The sequence below is a fragment of the Nylanderia fulva genome, unplaced genomic scaffold (assembly GCF_048542155.1).
Source record: "Nylanderia fulva isolate GAGA-0341 unplaced genomic scaffold, ASM4854215v1 Scaffold801, whole genome shotgun sequence".
Taxonomy (NCBI): domain Eukaryota; kingdom Metazoa; phylum Arthropoda; class Insecta; order Hymenoptera; family Formicidae; genus Nylanderia; species Nylanderia fulva.
The window spans coordinates 28,136-43,746 of record NW_028190919.1 but is presented as its reverse complement, the minus strand read 5'-3'; the positions used below and the strand labels follow the sequence as shown (position 1 = coordinate 43,746).

At 46.8% G+C, this 15,611-nt stretch overlaps 1 protein-coding gene across 1 annotated transcript; it reads right to left on the bottom strand.

Moving 5' to 3' along the window:
• Positions 1-12,109: 12,109 nt before the first annotated feature.
• On the bottom strand, positions 12,110-13,183 carry LOC146719967 (uncharacterized). The gene is made up of 2 exons (XM_085489359.1): positions 12,953-13,183; positions 12,110-12,841 (listed from the first exon to the last, which is right to left on the bottom strand). The coding sequence occupies exons 1-2, from the start codon at positions 13,181-13,183 to the stop codon at positions 12,110-12,112; spliced, it is 963 nt and encodes a 320-aa protein (XP_085345485.1).
• Between the last annotated feature and the right edge of the window lie 2,428 nt (positions 13,184-15,611).

Below are 15,611 nucleotides of genomic sequence, written 5' to 3'. Positions count from 1 at the left end.
GAAGCCGTGACTGGGGAACCGAGGGGGGGGGGGGCCACGCGGTCCCTGGCGGGGTGGGCATCGCCGTTCGTCCGGGGCGCCTGGACCACCCCTCTATGACGGAGACGTGACGTGCGGGACCCCTCTTAACCGGGAGCCGTAAGGCACCGGTGGGAGGGCAACGTCGGGTCCACGGAGGGGGGTTTCTCTTCTTCCGAGAGAGACCCCCTGGAGAGGGCCTCCAGGGCGAATGCCGATTCCTCATTCTTTTGGGTGGGGGAGGGAGCACCGCTCTGGAGGCGGGGGGTGGCGGCTCGAGCGGAATACTCGAGCCGTGACCCCGCCCCCCAAACTCTTTAGGATGGGCGCGACGTGGGTTGATACGCCCCTGCATCGCAACCGCGAGGGACCCCGCACGATGCAATTCGCGGGGGGGGGCCGCCTTCAGCGGCACTCTCCCAAGGAGGGATTAGGCGGGGGGACGGCCAGTCGGCATGGGATACCAGCATCCTGGCCGTACCCCACTAACGCCCGTGAAAGGTATCCGTAAGTGGGGTTAGTGAAGGTATGTCTTGGGCCCCCTGACCGATCCATTCGTAGATCGGCCAAGGGGAACAAGAAGTCCCACATAACCACCCGCTCTCTAACCGAGGCGGGGGGTATCCATGAGGGATCCCACTACGTTAAAAAAAAAAAAAAAGGATTAGGCCATACAGGTCGGCGCCGATAATGACGTCAATCGAATCGCGACTCATAAGATCTCCGTCGGCTAACGCAATCGGAAATATGCGACCAGCGACACGCGGAATGATGCGATTTGGCGTGTATTTCGTTAAGCAGTGGAGAACGAGAGCGGTCGTCGAGTACGCCGGTTCATCGCCGAACGCAGGAGTTACGATGATGGTAGTTTCATGGTGCGACACGGATTGTTTATCACCGATGCCAGCAATCCGAACTGGCTTGCTTAACGCGCGGTAAGCGGTAAGCATTGGGCGAATCGATTCGGTGATAAGCGTGACCGCGGACCTTTGATCAATCAAGGCGCGAACCGTAACTACTCGTCCTTGTGGCGAGTGCACGCGAACGCGGGCAGTGGCGAGGAGAATCGCGGCCCGCGGTGACAACCGTATTTGTAGAGAGATGCGTTGGCGACGTCGATATTAGTCGAGTCGCTCGACGACGTCGCGACCGCGGATTCGACGGCATCTCCTTGCTTTACGGATGTGTCAAAATGCAAGAGCAAGTGATGCTTTTTTTCAACAATGTTTGCACGTTCGCGGGCTCGTGCACTCCTTCACAACGTACTTCGCGCTGAATACAATTGATACAACGCCGGTTGTGGCGGATGAACTCGAATCGTTTCCGACGGTGTTTTGCCTAGCAAAGGTCGAGCACTGATATAACAAATGTTGGCTTTGCAGAACAGGCACGTGACGTTCACGGAAACGCCGGAATTGGAGGCGAGTACGTACGTTTCGTCAGTTTATAAGATTCGGATGCCTTTTCTTTCGGGTTTGCGGGCGCGATCGCGTCGAAATGCGCGAATTGGAGTATCGAGGAATTGCGTGAGGTCTTTAAAAGCGAGGATACTCGCTGGTTTCGCCAAGCTTTATTTCCCACGCCTCATTGGTTGATTTATCGAGTTTTCTGCGAGAACGAGGAAGACCAATATGTCATCCCAGTGCTCGACCGGACGCCCTAAATTCTTTACGCATGTATCGCAGCGTGGGTCTGATCACCAAAGCTGCCGAAGGTCTATGGAGTTGTTACTCGGAACCGCGGGTAAATCAACTAGCGTTTGCAAATGCCCGGTAATCAAGCGTCGTTTATTTTCATAAACGGGAAATTAAGAGATTCCACGCGACGACGTAATTCGCGTCCGTAATCGCGAGGTGGCTCAACGCCTTACTAGCTTCACTCTTTACACAAGAACAAAGGTAATGTAACGATCGACGTTTGATAGCGAGGTATCATTAGCGATTAACGAGGTGAATCGATCGCGGAAGTTTTCCCACTTGTCAAAGCCTCCCTCGAACGTCGGTAAATGTAGCTTGGCAAATGTGAACGACCGGCGAGAGAAATCGGAAGAATTGCTTACGTCCAAGGCTGTTGACTGATGCCGCGGTCCCGGTTCGAAAACCTCGAGAACCTCTGCCATATAGTCAGACGTTTCGTTAAAGACGTCCTCGCAGGCAAGAAACTGCTGCTCCTTGAAGTAAGGCAGGTGCGTCTTCTGGGTATCACTGGCCAGACGAGTGATTTTTGAATGGAGTTCCTGGCACTTCGAAAAGATGACCTTTAGGTTGGCAAGGCGCACCTTAGTAGCAGCACGAGTCATTCGTGATTGACCAAGTTTTTTGAAATTTGGCAAACTCGTGAGACTGAATGCATCATCTGTGTCTGATCGCTGATTAACTCTTCGACGTTTGACATGATGCCGGTAGATCGTTAATACTTGATTTCGTCTTGCCACCGATCCGGCTCGAAGGACCACAATGTTTCGGCTGATAATCGTTTTTCTGAACGATCGGTGGGCAAGGAATGATTGGATGTAATAACAAAGTCTTCGTCGGTGTCGAATGCTCCTTTTAATTGTTGTTCGTCCTTCTCTTAACAAGATTGGATTCTACGCCGTCGTGCGGAGATATACAATTTGTGCAGGAGAAGACTGTGCGCTTTTCGAAGAATACAAAGCGATGGATTTTCAATATAATTTGCCTGGCCTGTTGTCGTTTAGACGGCAGAGCGCTGACTCATCTCGGGCATCGGATCGCTCGAACCTGCCGGTCTCCGAGAAAAGTGGGAGAATTTCCCGAAAAATAAGAGCGCAGACAATAACATGCTTTGTAATATTTTTCATCGATGAGCTGTGTACTCGCGCGCGCAAACAATACGAAAGTCGAGGCAAGCGATTATCGCGGAAATCGATTCCGAAACAATTATATATTTTTTATATTTTTATATTTTTTTTTTATTTTACATGTATTATATTATATTTTTTATATTTACACACACACAGTAGAGAGTGGTTGGAGTCATTAAATACCGCGGGAGTGACGAACCGTGGGTTCCTTATCTCTACTGTGACACACACACACACACACACATACACATGAGGTGTAAATCCGACCGGCAATCTCCACGTGGTACACCTCGGGTAATGCCGGCGGTATTGTACAAATAAAAAATAATAAATAAAATATATATTTATTATAATAAAAATATTTAATAATTTTAAAAAATTGTTTCCCTCCTTCGATATTCCTAAACAAAAATTAAAATGAAATATTCTCTCCTTCGCGTCTCTCTCCTTCGCGCCTCTCTCTCCTTTGCGTTTCTCTCTCTTCTTCGCGTCTCTCTCGCCCATATCTCTCGCCGCTAATCTCGAGCCGCCTACTAAGTTCTCTCGCCGCTACTGGCGCAGGCGTCTTCTCACGATATGTCTTATTTCACCGTCCTCTCTCACTCTCACGCTGCGTCGTATTTCGCCGTCTCTCTCGCGCTGCGGCCCGTCTTCTTACTCTCTGTTTCTTAATGAGACCGTCGCGTGCGCCTCGCGATACAATTATCGATTTTCTCTCTTGCTGCCGCCGGATCCAAGCATAGATACGGCCCGTCTTATCTATAACCTCGTAAGATAAAAATATCAATTTTTTCTCGCTGCCGCTGCTGCGACAATGTCCTTGACACGATAATTATCTCTCGCAAAGTATGTAACAAATGGCGTGCAAATAACGTACACCATGATATATACATATAAGTATTTATTCGTCTTATATTTAATACATAATCATATATAAAGTTTTATTACATATTAAGAACTAAAGACTAAAGCTACTAGCTCGCAATTGACGAGTTGGTGCTTGTTGAAGGCGTCGCTAGCGCGTATCGCATTCGGCAATTCTCTAGCATCCGCTACAGTGGATACAATATTAAAGAATTGTGCATACTTGATATCGACCGTTGCAATGAGTCTCGTTAATCGATCAAACATTATTTCGATGCATGAATCGAGCTCGAGCATACGACGTAACGTCGATTCGAAGATCATCATGCGCACGTCCGCTGATTCGAGACTTATGAGTTTATACAAATAGTTAATAGCAACGTATACAAGTCCTGTTGTTGTATGGATATTCTTATCTCGTCCCTGTAACCGAATGTTGTGTTGGCAAACGGGTTGTATGTGTGAGTCTTAATCTTGACGATGCGATCGTCAAAGACTGGCTCTTCCTTGATGTTGAGAATCTCGGTCATTGTTCAGGTCGTAACCCGCAACGCAAATCCCAAAGATTGTAAAAACGCAACGTTTGACGAGGTGAGTTTTTTCGTGGTTGATTTGTTATTAGGTTGCAAATGTTGCTGCGTCTGGCCTGTTGTTTCTCCTCGTGTATTTATTCTACACAAGCATCCCGTCGCACGAGGTGTTATCGCTGCGCCGTCGTCGTACGTGCAATTTAACTGTTATCTCTTCTCCTCGAAAATCGAGCAATCATCCCTCCTGGTCGACAACTCGTAACGTTAAATCTGTAATGCTCCGCGCAAAGATCGGCAGGTAAATGATCTGCGCCGGCGTTTCCGATATTTTATATACTGGTGGTACCCCTCGGTGAAAATTCGTGTATCGTGTGAACGAGTTACCGTTGCTGTATGCACCCGCGGTCACGTTACACTCTATGCGGATACTGTTCACGTTGATAATATTAATCGCCACGTCCGATTCGTACCATTTTCGTGGTTGCAGTATACGATTCGAGAATCCCAGCAGCGCATCCAATGTTGTTGGGCATGCTAAAGTTTACTCTGTATACACACTGATCTCGCTTCTCATCGTATTGTAATTAGCGCGGAGCACGATTGGGTAATCGTCATCGTCGACACCTTTATCATTAACAGCATTATGTTTCCGGGAAAGTGCGCGTTTTCAAAAATTTATGTATCGCTTGCAGTTCGTACGATTCCTCGAAATCATAATTTCCGCGTCGTCTTTGCCGTAGTAAAATTTCTTATTCGAGGAATTCACATTCGATATAGTGTGATAAGTTTCAAATCCGTCAGACCGAGCTCGTAGTCCGCGTCGCTCAAATCTATAGGCGGAAAGTAGGTCGCCGCGAGGACGCTACTCTTCCTAGTCAACGTTAGTGTTAGCGACTTGTTGACAAAACTGAGTTAAATAGCGTAATGTCAGCCTATAAATTCGCGGGAGCGAGAATTCAATCTCTCGAAGAAACTACAAGTACAATTGTCCGCAGATGCTCTGATCATACGTTTGATAAGAAGCGCGATTGTATTCCAACACATTTAAATATCGCACCACTTTCTCGGGAGGGTTTAAGATTGCCAAAACTGTCGAAATAGATTGCGCGATCTCCTCATTTTCTCGCGCGCCATTTATCGGTAAATTATTGCGCATGAAAACAACTTTAAGTACGGAATGCGCATACGTTTTGCCAGTTGTAGCAATTGCACATTGGTAGTTAAACCTCGCGACGTTTTTAACGTCTTTTGACGTTTTTTTTTCCCTCGCTCCTCGTACGTACCTATTTGTAAGGGGCGAGATACAGGCCGTGACCTTCCATGGCGCGATTGTGGCGTAGTATCTCTTGCAACTGACGTTGCGCGGCTTTTTTGTCGTTCACCGCTCTAGCTACGCCAGCCGCTCCGCCAACCCGGGATCCGAGCGCGCCCAGCATTGGTAGAATCCGTAAAAATCCGCCTCGTTTCGCTGTCGGAAGTATCCTCCTCTTCGTCTTCCCTCTTCTTCGTCCTCGTTCTCAAGCCCATGCCGAGCTTTGTCTTGGCTTTCATCGCTGCCCAGACAGCTGTGGCCGCGGCTCTTACACCGAAACTTGAATCCTTCGCGACGATGCAAGTTTTTGCTTTCTCGTCGAGTACCTTATCCGCCCCCGTGTCTCTCGGTGAGTTCGCTGCTCCGAGAGTACGCTACATCGTGCTCACGGTACGCCTCGTCCAATTGATTGACACCTTGATCGCCTCTAGCCAATCGCTTTTCCAAACGAGTTTCCGGGTCGCAAAACTGATAACCGGGGATATGAAGCTCGACCGGAAGTGCGTTTATCGCACGATTTAATACACCTGTGCCTATTTTCGTTGACATTCGCTGCAATCTCTAGACATTACTGAGCAAAGCGCGAGTTTGCGCAGCTATAAATAACGGACGTTCGAGGTAAAATCGAGAGTGGGAAATTAAATTTGTGCGACAACCTTTGATGATACGAGTGATGAATTACGACGACAGAGTACGCTGCAGCGTGAACAAAGGTGTGCGCAAACACGGTACGATGCTACCGACAACTATACGCGCGATCGTTTGCGGCCCCTCAAACTGCGGTAAAACTAACGTGTTGATAAGCCTGCTGGAAAGTCCGCACGGCGTGCGTTTTGAGAAGGTTGTACGTGTACTCGAAATTGCTGCAACAACCAATATCGTTATCTGAAGGATTTGTTGACGTCGATTGACGAAATTGGCTACTTTACATTCTTCAATAACAGGGACGTCATTCCACCGAGCGATGCATGTCCAAATTCAATTTTTGTCTTTGATGACGTGGCATGTGACAAGCAAGATACGATAAGAGAGTACTTCTCAATGGGACGCCACTCGAACATCGACTGCTTTTTTCTCTGTCAGACATACACGAGAATACCGAAACATCTTATACGCAACAATGCGAACCTGCTAATCCTGTTTAAACAGGACGCCACCAATTTGAAGCACGTGTACAACGATCACGTGAATAACGACATGTCGTATGAAGATTGCAGTGAGTCATGTCGTGCTTGTTGGCAGCAAAAGTATGGATTTCTAGTGATAGACAAGGACAGGTCGCTTACGAACGGGCGATACAGAAAAGGATTTAACGAGTTCGCGATACCGCAGAGCCATTAGTCGTCGCCGACAATCTTCCCGCGGAGGAACGCGAGGAGATGAAAACTCTAGAGAGTGCTGCCGATGGCTGATAATATTCGCGAGCGTAAAAAGACGGCCAAGGAAATTGCGAAGACGGCCGAATCGATCCGCACAAAATTTCGCGCTCTGAAGACCGGAAAGATCGATGACGATATTACGGTCAAGACTCACTTTAAACCTATTATCGAGCCGCTACAAAAGATTGCCGACAACGCGACGATTTTGGTGAAAAACGAGCCTAACACTGACGACGGCGGTGTGAAGATCGAGACGTGGTATAAGGAGGGGAGGACACCGAAAAAGAGAAAACGTAAAACCATCAAACGATATAGAGGAGGAAGAAAAGGAGAAGGAGGAAGAGGAGGAGAAGATACCGAAAAAGAGAAAACATGTGCAAGATATTTCGAAGCCATTGGACGCTTCACTGCTGATAATCTTTACTCCGAAAAGCGCACAACCTGTGAATCCGTCCGAAATATTTCTTCGACACTGGTTAAGATCGTCGGAAGGTCAACAAATGATGCGAAAGGATTGGGGGCCATTAGGACAAGAGTACATGGACGCTCTTCTCAGTGCTGATGAGAAGAAAGAGATTGATAATGTATACGGAGTCTATTTCGGCGAGAATAAAATGCACATCGGAAACAAGCGATTTGCGATTGACAAAGATGACAATATAATTATAGGCGACATGTGGTACATTGGAACGCCCGGATTGTACGAGTTGATTTTCAAGATAGGCCTGATTACCGGGAGGACGATTTGCGAAAATACAAGCACATATTATTGGCGACAAACGCGCATAAACGCAATTTTGATGCGCAAGGTCGTGTGAAAAGTAGCATGGGGGACAAGTACAAATATATTATTGTTACGTCTCGTGGGGTCGCGGCTGCGAAAATTTGAATGCAGAGCTCGGCTTTTTCCACGAGACACGATCGCTATTACGGGTACGCGAATCTATGCGATTCTCCCCGGGGATACCCGCGATCTGAGGTTATTCGCGCTGGAACTGAGGTGATCGGATTATTGCGTGGGACCTACCTGTGACTCTACTGTAATAAAGATAGCTTCGTCGATTGCTCTATGCGAAACGTCGTTGGGGTTGCGTAAGTAATCTTCGTACGTAAACTGACAAAGTTCGCACAAATCACCGATTCGCGTAAGGGTAAGTCGGAAGTTGCAGACTCCGCAATTTATTCCGATAGGTGTTCCGCCTATGATTAGAGTATGCTTCCGAATCCTTGTCCAAAGTAATTTCGAGACTCTAGGTAAGGTGGAGTAGCATGAAATGCAGAGAGCTGCCTTAGTCTCAAAATGGATGTACCCGACACCAACTTGGCAATAGAATAAGGGTTCAAACGGTACAAAGAGATTAACTTCTGGAGGAGGAGTTATACCTCTAAGGGTGAGTGGGCACATTTGTGTTTGTTGCGTAATCGAATTGATAATGCGTCATTCGCTCGTAGATCTTCGGTGAACCTGGCAGTTATCGAGAAGTTAGTAGTCGTCGGCAAAACCGTCGGTAATTGTTCAGTAAAACACTGGTAAGGTGCCAGTAAGGTGTCGATAACCCGTTGGTAAAAGAACGTTCGTCGGTATATGGTTGGTAATGTCGGTATAAGAACGTATGTTGGTATATAGTCGGTAATGTCGGTAAAAGAACGTATGTCGGTATATTGTCGATAACGTCGGTAAAAGAACGTATGTCGGTATATCGTCGGTAATGTCGGTAAAAAAACGTATGTTGGTATATTGTCGATAACGTCGGTAAAAGAACGTATGTCGGTATATCGTCGGTAATGTTGGTAAATCGAAAGTGTTCTCAATTGATTATTGTTTAAATGACTACTTTGTTGTACGGATTTACGAAGTTATTTCTTGAGACACAAGATTTTTAAGAGATTGAACTATTTGCGTTTTTCCGTGTTAGAATTCCGAGGGTGGCACCGCATGTGGTGGTTGACCCTAGTTTTATAGCCCGACCTTTTTTTTATAGCTTCCGCAGTGACGATGGAAAAGAGGAAAAATGCGTCGGAGATTTTTCTAGAATGTTCCCTTCCACGTGGTAGAAGCGTCTCTGAATTTGCTAACACGCGCGATTCCTTAGGTTAACGTGAATTTCACTTACCTTTAGTAGCACTTTCTTGATCGTGTCGGCTCGTACTTGGAGGTAGTGCGTGCGGCGAGGGTCGTTCACTGGGATGTTTGGCGGCGGCAGGCGTCGTGGTTGGAACGTTATTGGTATGCACTTCCACTGTAGGAGTTCGTCGTTGTTATTATTTTTAATGTTGAAAATGTCCTCGTATTCAGGATCGGCCTGATACTCCACTCCGAGAAATTGAGAATATTCCTCGGTCGCTGATTCACGATAGAGTCGGTTTAGTTTTCGTAGTTGATTCTTCCTTCCCGCGCGTCGCGTCTTAGGCATATTGAATTTGATGCATCCTCTGAATGATTACTCAAATAAGGAGGGTTGATATGCGGCGGACCTCACTATCAATTCCTTATTTTGGCAAATGCTGAGAATGTTAATTCTAACTGTGATGAGCGGTGGTCCGCTCCAAAACAGTTTAAATTATTCTGAATTCAAACGCCGTATGACAGATTTAAACGCTATCGTATTTTATCACGGGAGTGAAAGTTTTGAAGAGTACTGAACACTAGTTTTCACACATGAATACACTGATTTATTCGTATAGTAGTACAGGATTTGAAACTAGAACTTAGAATTTAGACTTAGACTTAGAATTTAGATTTTAGAGTTAGGATATTATACTTAGAGTTAGAATTTTAGAATTAGAGTTAGAATTTGGACTCAGAGTTAGAATTTAGAAGTGCGACTGTACTGTTCGGTGTCGCGCAGAGAACTGACGAAATTCGGGACTGCTCTGAGGTCCTTCGTTTCGGCGGCTCGGGCCTGCGGCGGCCTGGAGAGGGGGAACTCTCCGGAGTAGGGGCTCTCACCGTGGTGGGAGACCCTTAGGCGCTACGAAGCGCCACGCTTAATTTCTAGGCGGAGTTAAGCGTCATGGCCGGCTTTGGCGCGCTTTTCAAATGATGTTTGATAGTTTTAGGATTTATTTCTTATAGATGGAAAAAAATTTACATACCCGGACATAGTAATGAAGCCGGACGTGACATGAGAAGTATATATTTTTTGTTATATATTTTATATATATGGTATAATATATATTATGTTATACAATGATTGATAAAAATAACATTAAATAACATTGTTTTTATGTATCCAAGAGTTGTGCGAACTGTCGAATCCCAGCCATTTCACGTAAACCTCGTCACCCCTCCTGCGCAGTATTTTCTCCACGAGGTACACATCCGGACAATTTGCGCGATGCAGCTCGTGCTCGCAAAACGCTCCAGCGATAGATGTCTTGCGATAATCCTCGAGTAGATATGTTACGGGATTAGTATGCTGCACTTTAACAATCTTAAACACCTCGGTTATCCAATTTGGCGTGTAACCCTTCTCGAAAAGTTGTTTGTACTTGCTGACGCGTACCTAAACACCTACTTTGAACTTTGCCGGGACCGCGATTTTTACACGATTATACACGGTAGCCAAGAGTCTTTCGGCGATCGCGGGAGTAACGTCGGCGGGTCGCATACCAATCGTTCGATGCTTGCGTCCGTTGTAATCTGATACGAGGCGTGGCAGTATGTCGAACCACTTGTAAGTGCCATTCAGCGTAAACATCTTCCACATATCGTTCTTTAGTGTGCGATTGAATCGCTCGACGACCGACGCCTTCAATATCGAATACGTAGAATAGTGATTAATGTCATGTTTTCGCATAAGTCGTTGCACATCGGCGTTGTAAAATTCCTTTCCGTTATCGGTTTGCATGTTTTTCGGACATCTCTTGCTATCCCGAATTATCTCAGCGATTGCGTCAGCTGTCTCGCTTCCTCCTTTACTCTTGAGTGGTACAGCCCACGCATACTTGCTCAACACATCGATGACGGTGAGTATGTAGTGGTAACCTCTGTTGAAACGGGAGTACGGACGCATCTCGACAATGTCGGCTTGCCACAGATCATCGTATCCTCGCACTATGACATGCCTTCGAGGGAAATTTTTTCTCGCTGACGCGTGCAACTCGTTTACCAACTGCCTTCTCTCCAAACTATGTTGCTCGTTGTTATTTTCACTATTCATTCTCGTTTGTTCACGTTGTTTCGGGGTTCTTTCACGTTCGTACCACGTTGTTTCGGGGTTTGTTCACGTTGTTTCGGGGTTGTTTCGGGGTTTGTTCACGTTGTTTCGGGGTTGTTTCAGGGTTCGTTCACGTTGTTTCGGGGTTCGTTCACGTTGTTTCGAGGTTGTTTAGGGGTTCTTTCACGTTGTTTCGGGTTGTTCGGGGTTCGTTCACGTTGTTTCGAGGGTTCTTTCGAGTTAGGCAGTCGTTATAGCGTAGTTCACTCCCGTCCTTGACCCATTCGAAAATCGTCTTTGACTCGTTTGCAGCCTTTTTCACAGTCGTTTCTGATCCGTTCGCAGCCGCTTTTGAATCGATCGTAACCGTCCCTGACCTGTTTGCAACCCTTATTGAGTTGGTGATAGCCTTGTATGTAACCTTTAAGGACTTGTTCGTAGCCTCGTTCGCAACTCTGTTTGACATGATCGTAACCTCGATCGTAGCGGTCGCGTTCACCACCGTTTCCAAGTCGTTCACTGCTGCTTCCGGGTCGGTCACTGATACTACTCATTGTTGTTTGGTAGCATGTCGATCGTAACCACTTCTTCTAGACGTTTGTTTGATAGACGTTTCCGAGCCAACCGCTCATTAGATGTCTGAGATAGTGTTTGGCGTACGCAAAAGTTCTTTTATCGCAGTCTCCAACGCTCGTACATCCTTCTCTAACGCAGCCAGCTTCTCATCTAACTCTTTCTGTTGGACCATCAATGTTTTAAAGCACTCTTCCAGGTACAATTTGTTGACGGCATCGGTATCCGCCTCAGGTTGCGCTACACGGCGAATCTTGCGCGATCTCGCGTCATAATCTGTAGCGACGCGACATAGAGCGTTTTTACGCACACATCTCTATCAATGTGTGCCAATGATCACCGGTTGTATCAATTCTCCTCTCGAATAATCCAAATTTATTGATAGACATTTTTTGCAATGCTTTGTAGAGTGTCACGCGATGGACTGAATAGATTGTCGGAACCCTTGTTTAATTTATAATAATGCCCGCTTCCCGCAGTTCTTCGATGATCGACAGGATCTCGTTGTCATGCGCGTTGTTGCCAGCTTGGCGCGAAGCGTCGAGCAATCGTAGGCGATCCACTAGCTCGTTGGGGTTGTCCCAGTGCACGTAATCCATCTTATTGTCGGTTAGCGTCATAGCGCGAGGCATTCCAGTGCCAGATTTTGGGCTCTCCACCCGCGTCAACGGTGCGATTATATATTTGTACTTGTCCCCCTTGCTACCCTTCACACGACCTTGCGCATCAAAATTGCGTTTATGCACGTTTGTCGTCAACAATATGTGCTTGTATTTTTGCAAATCGTCTTCCTGGTAATCGGGTCTTTTCTTGAAGATCAACTCGTACAATCTGGGCGTTCCAATGTACCGCGTGTCGCCTATGATTATATTGTCATCTTTGTCAATCGCGAATCGCTTGCTGCCGAGCCGCATTTCATTCTCGTCGAAATAGACTCCGTGTACATTATCAATTTCTTTCTTCTCATCAGCACCGAGGAGAGCGTCCATGTACTTTTGTCCTAATGGCCCCCAATCCTTTCGCATCATTTGTCGACCTTCCGACGATCTTAACCAGTGTCGAAGGGATATTTCGGGCGGGTTACGCGTGGTTTCGAAAACATTTTCGTCTACGAGTGCTTTGGGTATCACAGATTGTGCGCTTATTGGTGTAGATGTTGTCGGCAGTGAAGCGTCCAATGGCTTCGAAATATCATATTTTTTCTTTTTCAATTCCTCCTCTTTATATCGCTTGATAATTTTATGTTTTCTCTTTTTCGGTGTCTCCCCCTCATACCGTGTTTCGATCTTCACACCGTCATCGTCGTCGTCGTCGTCGTCGGTGTTAGGCTCGTTTTTCACCGAAATCGTCGCGTTGTCGACAATCTTTTGTAGCGGCTCGATAATAGGTTTAAAGTGAGTCTTGACGGCGATATCATCATCGATCTTTCCGGTCTTCAGAGCGCGGTGTTTCTTGCGGATCGATTCGGCCGTCTTTACAATCTCCTTGGCAACCATTTCACGCTCGCGAATATTATCAGCCATCCTAAACTCTAGAGAGTGCTGTCGACGACTAATGGCTCCGCGGTATCGCGAACTCGTTAAATCCTTTTCTGTATCGCCCGTTCGTAAACGAGCTGTCCTTGTCTATCACTAGAAATCTATACTTTTGTTGCCAACATGTACGACATAACTCCCTGAAATCCTCATACGACATGTCGGTATTCACGTGATCGTTGTACACGTGCTTCAAATTGGTAGCGTCCTGTTTAAATAGGATTAGCAGGTTCGCGTTGTCGCGTATAAGATGTTTCGGTATTCTCGTGTATGTCTGACAGAGATAGAATCAGTCGATGTTCGAGTGGCGCCCCATTGAGAAGTACTCTCTTATCGTATCTTGCTTGTCGCATGCCACGTCATCAAAGACAAAAATTGAATTTGGACATGCCTCGCTCGGTGGAATGACGTCACTGTTATTTGAGAATGTAAAGTAGCCGATTTCGTCAATCGACGTCAATAAATCTTCCAAATAGCGATATTTCGGCTGTTGCAGCGATTTAGAGTACACGTACACGTTCTCGAAACGCACACCGTGCGGACTTTCCAGCAGGCTTATCAACACGTTGGTTTTACCACAATTCGAGGGGCCGCAAACGATCGCGCGTATAGTTGTCGGTAGCATCGTACCGTGTTTGCGCACACCTTTGTTCACGCTGCAGCGTACTCTGTCGTCGTAATTCATCACTCGTATCGTCAGAGGTTGTCGCACGAATTGCATTTTCTCACTCCCGATTTGATCTCCAACGTCCGCCTATTTATAGCTGCGCGGACTCGCGCTTTGCTCAGTATCGTCTAGAGATTGCAACGGATGTCAACGAAAATAGGCACAGGTGTATTAAATCGTGCGATAAACGCACTTCCGGTCGAGCTTCATATTCCCGGCTATCAATTTTGCGACCCGGGAACTCGTTTGGAAAAGCGATTGGCTAGAGGTGATCAAGGTGTCAACCCATTGGACGCGGCGTGCCGTGAACACGATATAGCGTACTCTCGGAGCAGCGAACTCACCGAGAGACACGCTGCGGATAAGGTACTTGCCGAGAAAGCGAAAACTCGCATCGTCGCGAAAAACTCGAGTCTCGGTGAGAGAGCCGCGGCCGCAGTTGTCTGGGCAGCGATGAAAGCCAAGACAAAGCTCGGCATGGGCTTGAAGAAGAGGACGAAGAAGAGGAGGAGGAGGGTACTTTCGGCAGCGAAACGAGGCGGATTTTTGCCGATTTTACCAATGCTGGGCGCGCTCGGATCCCTGGTCGGCGGAGCGGCTGGCGTAGCAAAAGCGGTAAACGACAATAAAGCCTGCGCAACGTCAGTTGCAAGAGATACTACGCCACAATCGCGCCATGGAAGGCCGCGGACTGTATCTCGCCCCTTACAAATATGGACGAGGAGCGAGGAAAAAAAAAACGTCAAAAAAACGTTAAAAATGCCGCAAGATGTAACTACAAATGTGCAATTGCTACAACTTGCAAAACGTATGCACATTCCATATTTTAAAGGTGTATTTATGCGCAATAATTTACCGATAAATGGCGCGCGAGAAAATGAGAGCGGTATCGTCAATCTGGACAGCACAGACGGTCCTGGCACTCATTGGGTGGCGTATGCAAAAAAGGGGAAATCGCGCAATCTATTTCGACAGTTTTGGCAATCTTCGACCACCCGAGGAATTGGTGCAATATTTAAACGTGCCAAAATTGGAATCGCCCATAGATTTGAGCGACGCGGACTACGAGCTCGGTCTGACGGATTTTGAAACTTACCACACTATATCGAATGTGAATTCCTCGAATAATAAATTTTACTATGGCAAAGACGATGCGGAAATTACGATTCCCGAGGGATCGTACGAGCTGCAAGCGATACATGAATTTTTGAAACGCGCACTTTCCCGAAAACATAATGCTGTTAGTGATAAAGGTGTCGACGATGATGATTATCCAATCGTGCTCCGCGCTAATTACAATACGATGAGAAGCGAGATCAAGTGTGCCTACAGAATAAACTTTAGCATGCCCAACAACATTGGATCGCTGCTGGGATTCTCGAATCGTATATTGCAACCGCGAAAATGGCACAAATCGAACATGGCGATTAATATTATCAACGTGAACATTATCCGCATAGAGTGTAACGTGACCGCGGGTGCATACAGCAACGATAAACTCGTTCACACGATACACGAATTTTCACCGAGGGTACCACCAGGATATAAGATATCGGAAACGCCGGCGCAGATCATTTACCTGCCGGTCTTCGTACGGAGCATTACTGATTTAGTGTTACGCGTTACTGATCAGGAGGGACGATTGCTCGATTTTCGAGGTGAAGAGATAACAATTAGATTGCACGTACGACGGCGGGCCACCCTCGTGCGACGGGATGCTCGTGTTGAATAAAGACACGAAGAACACAA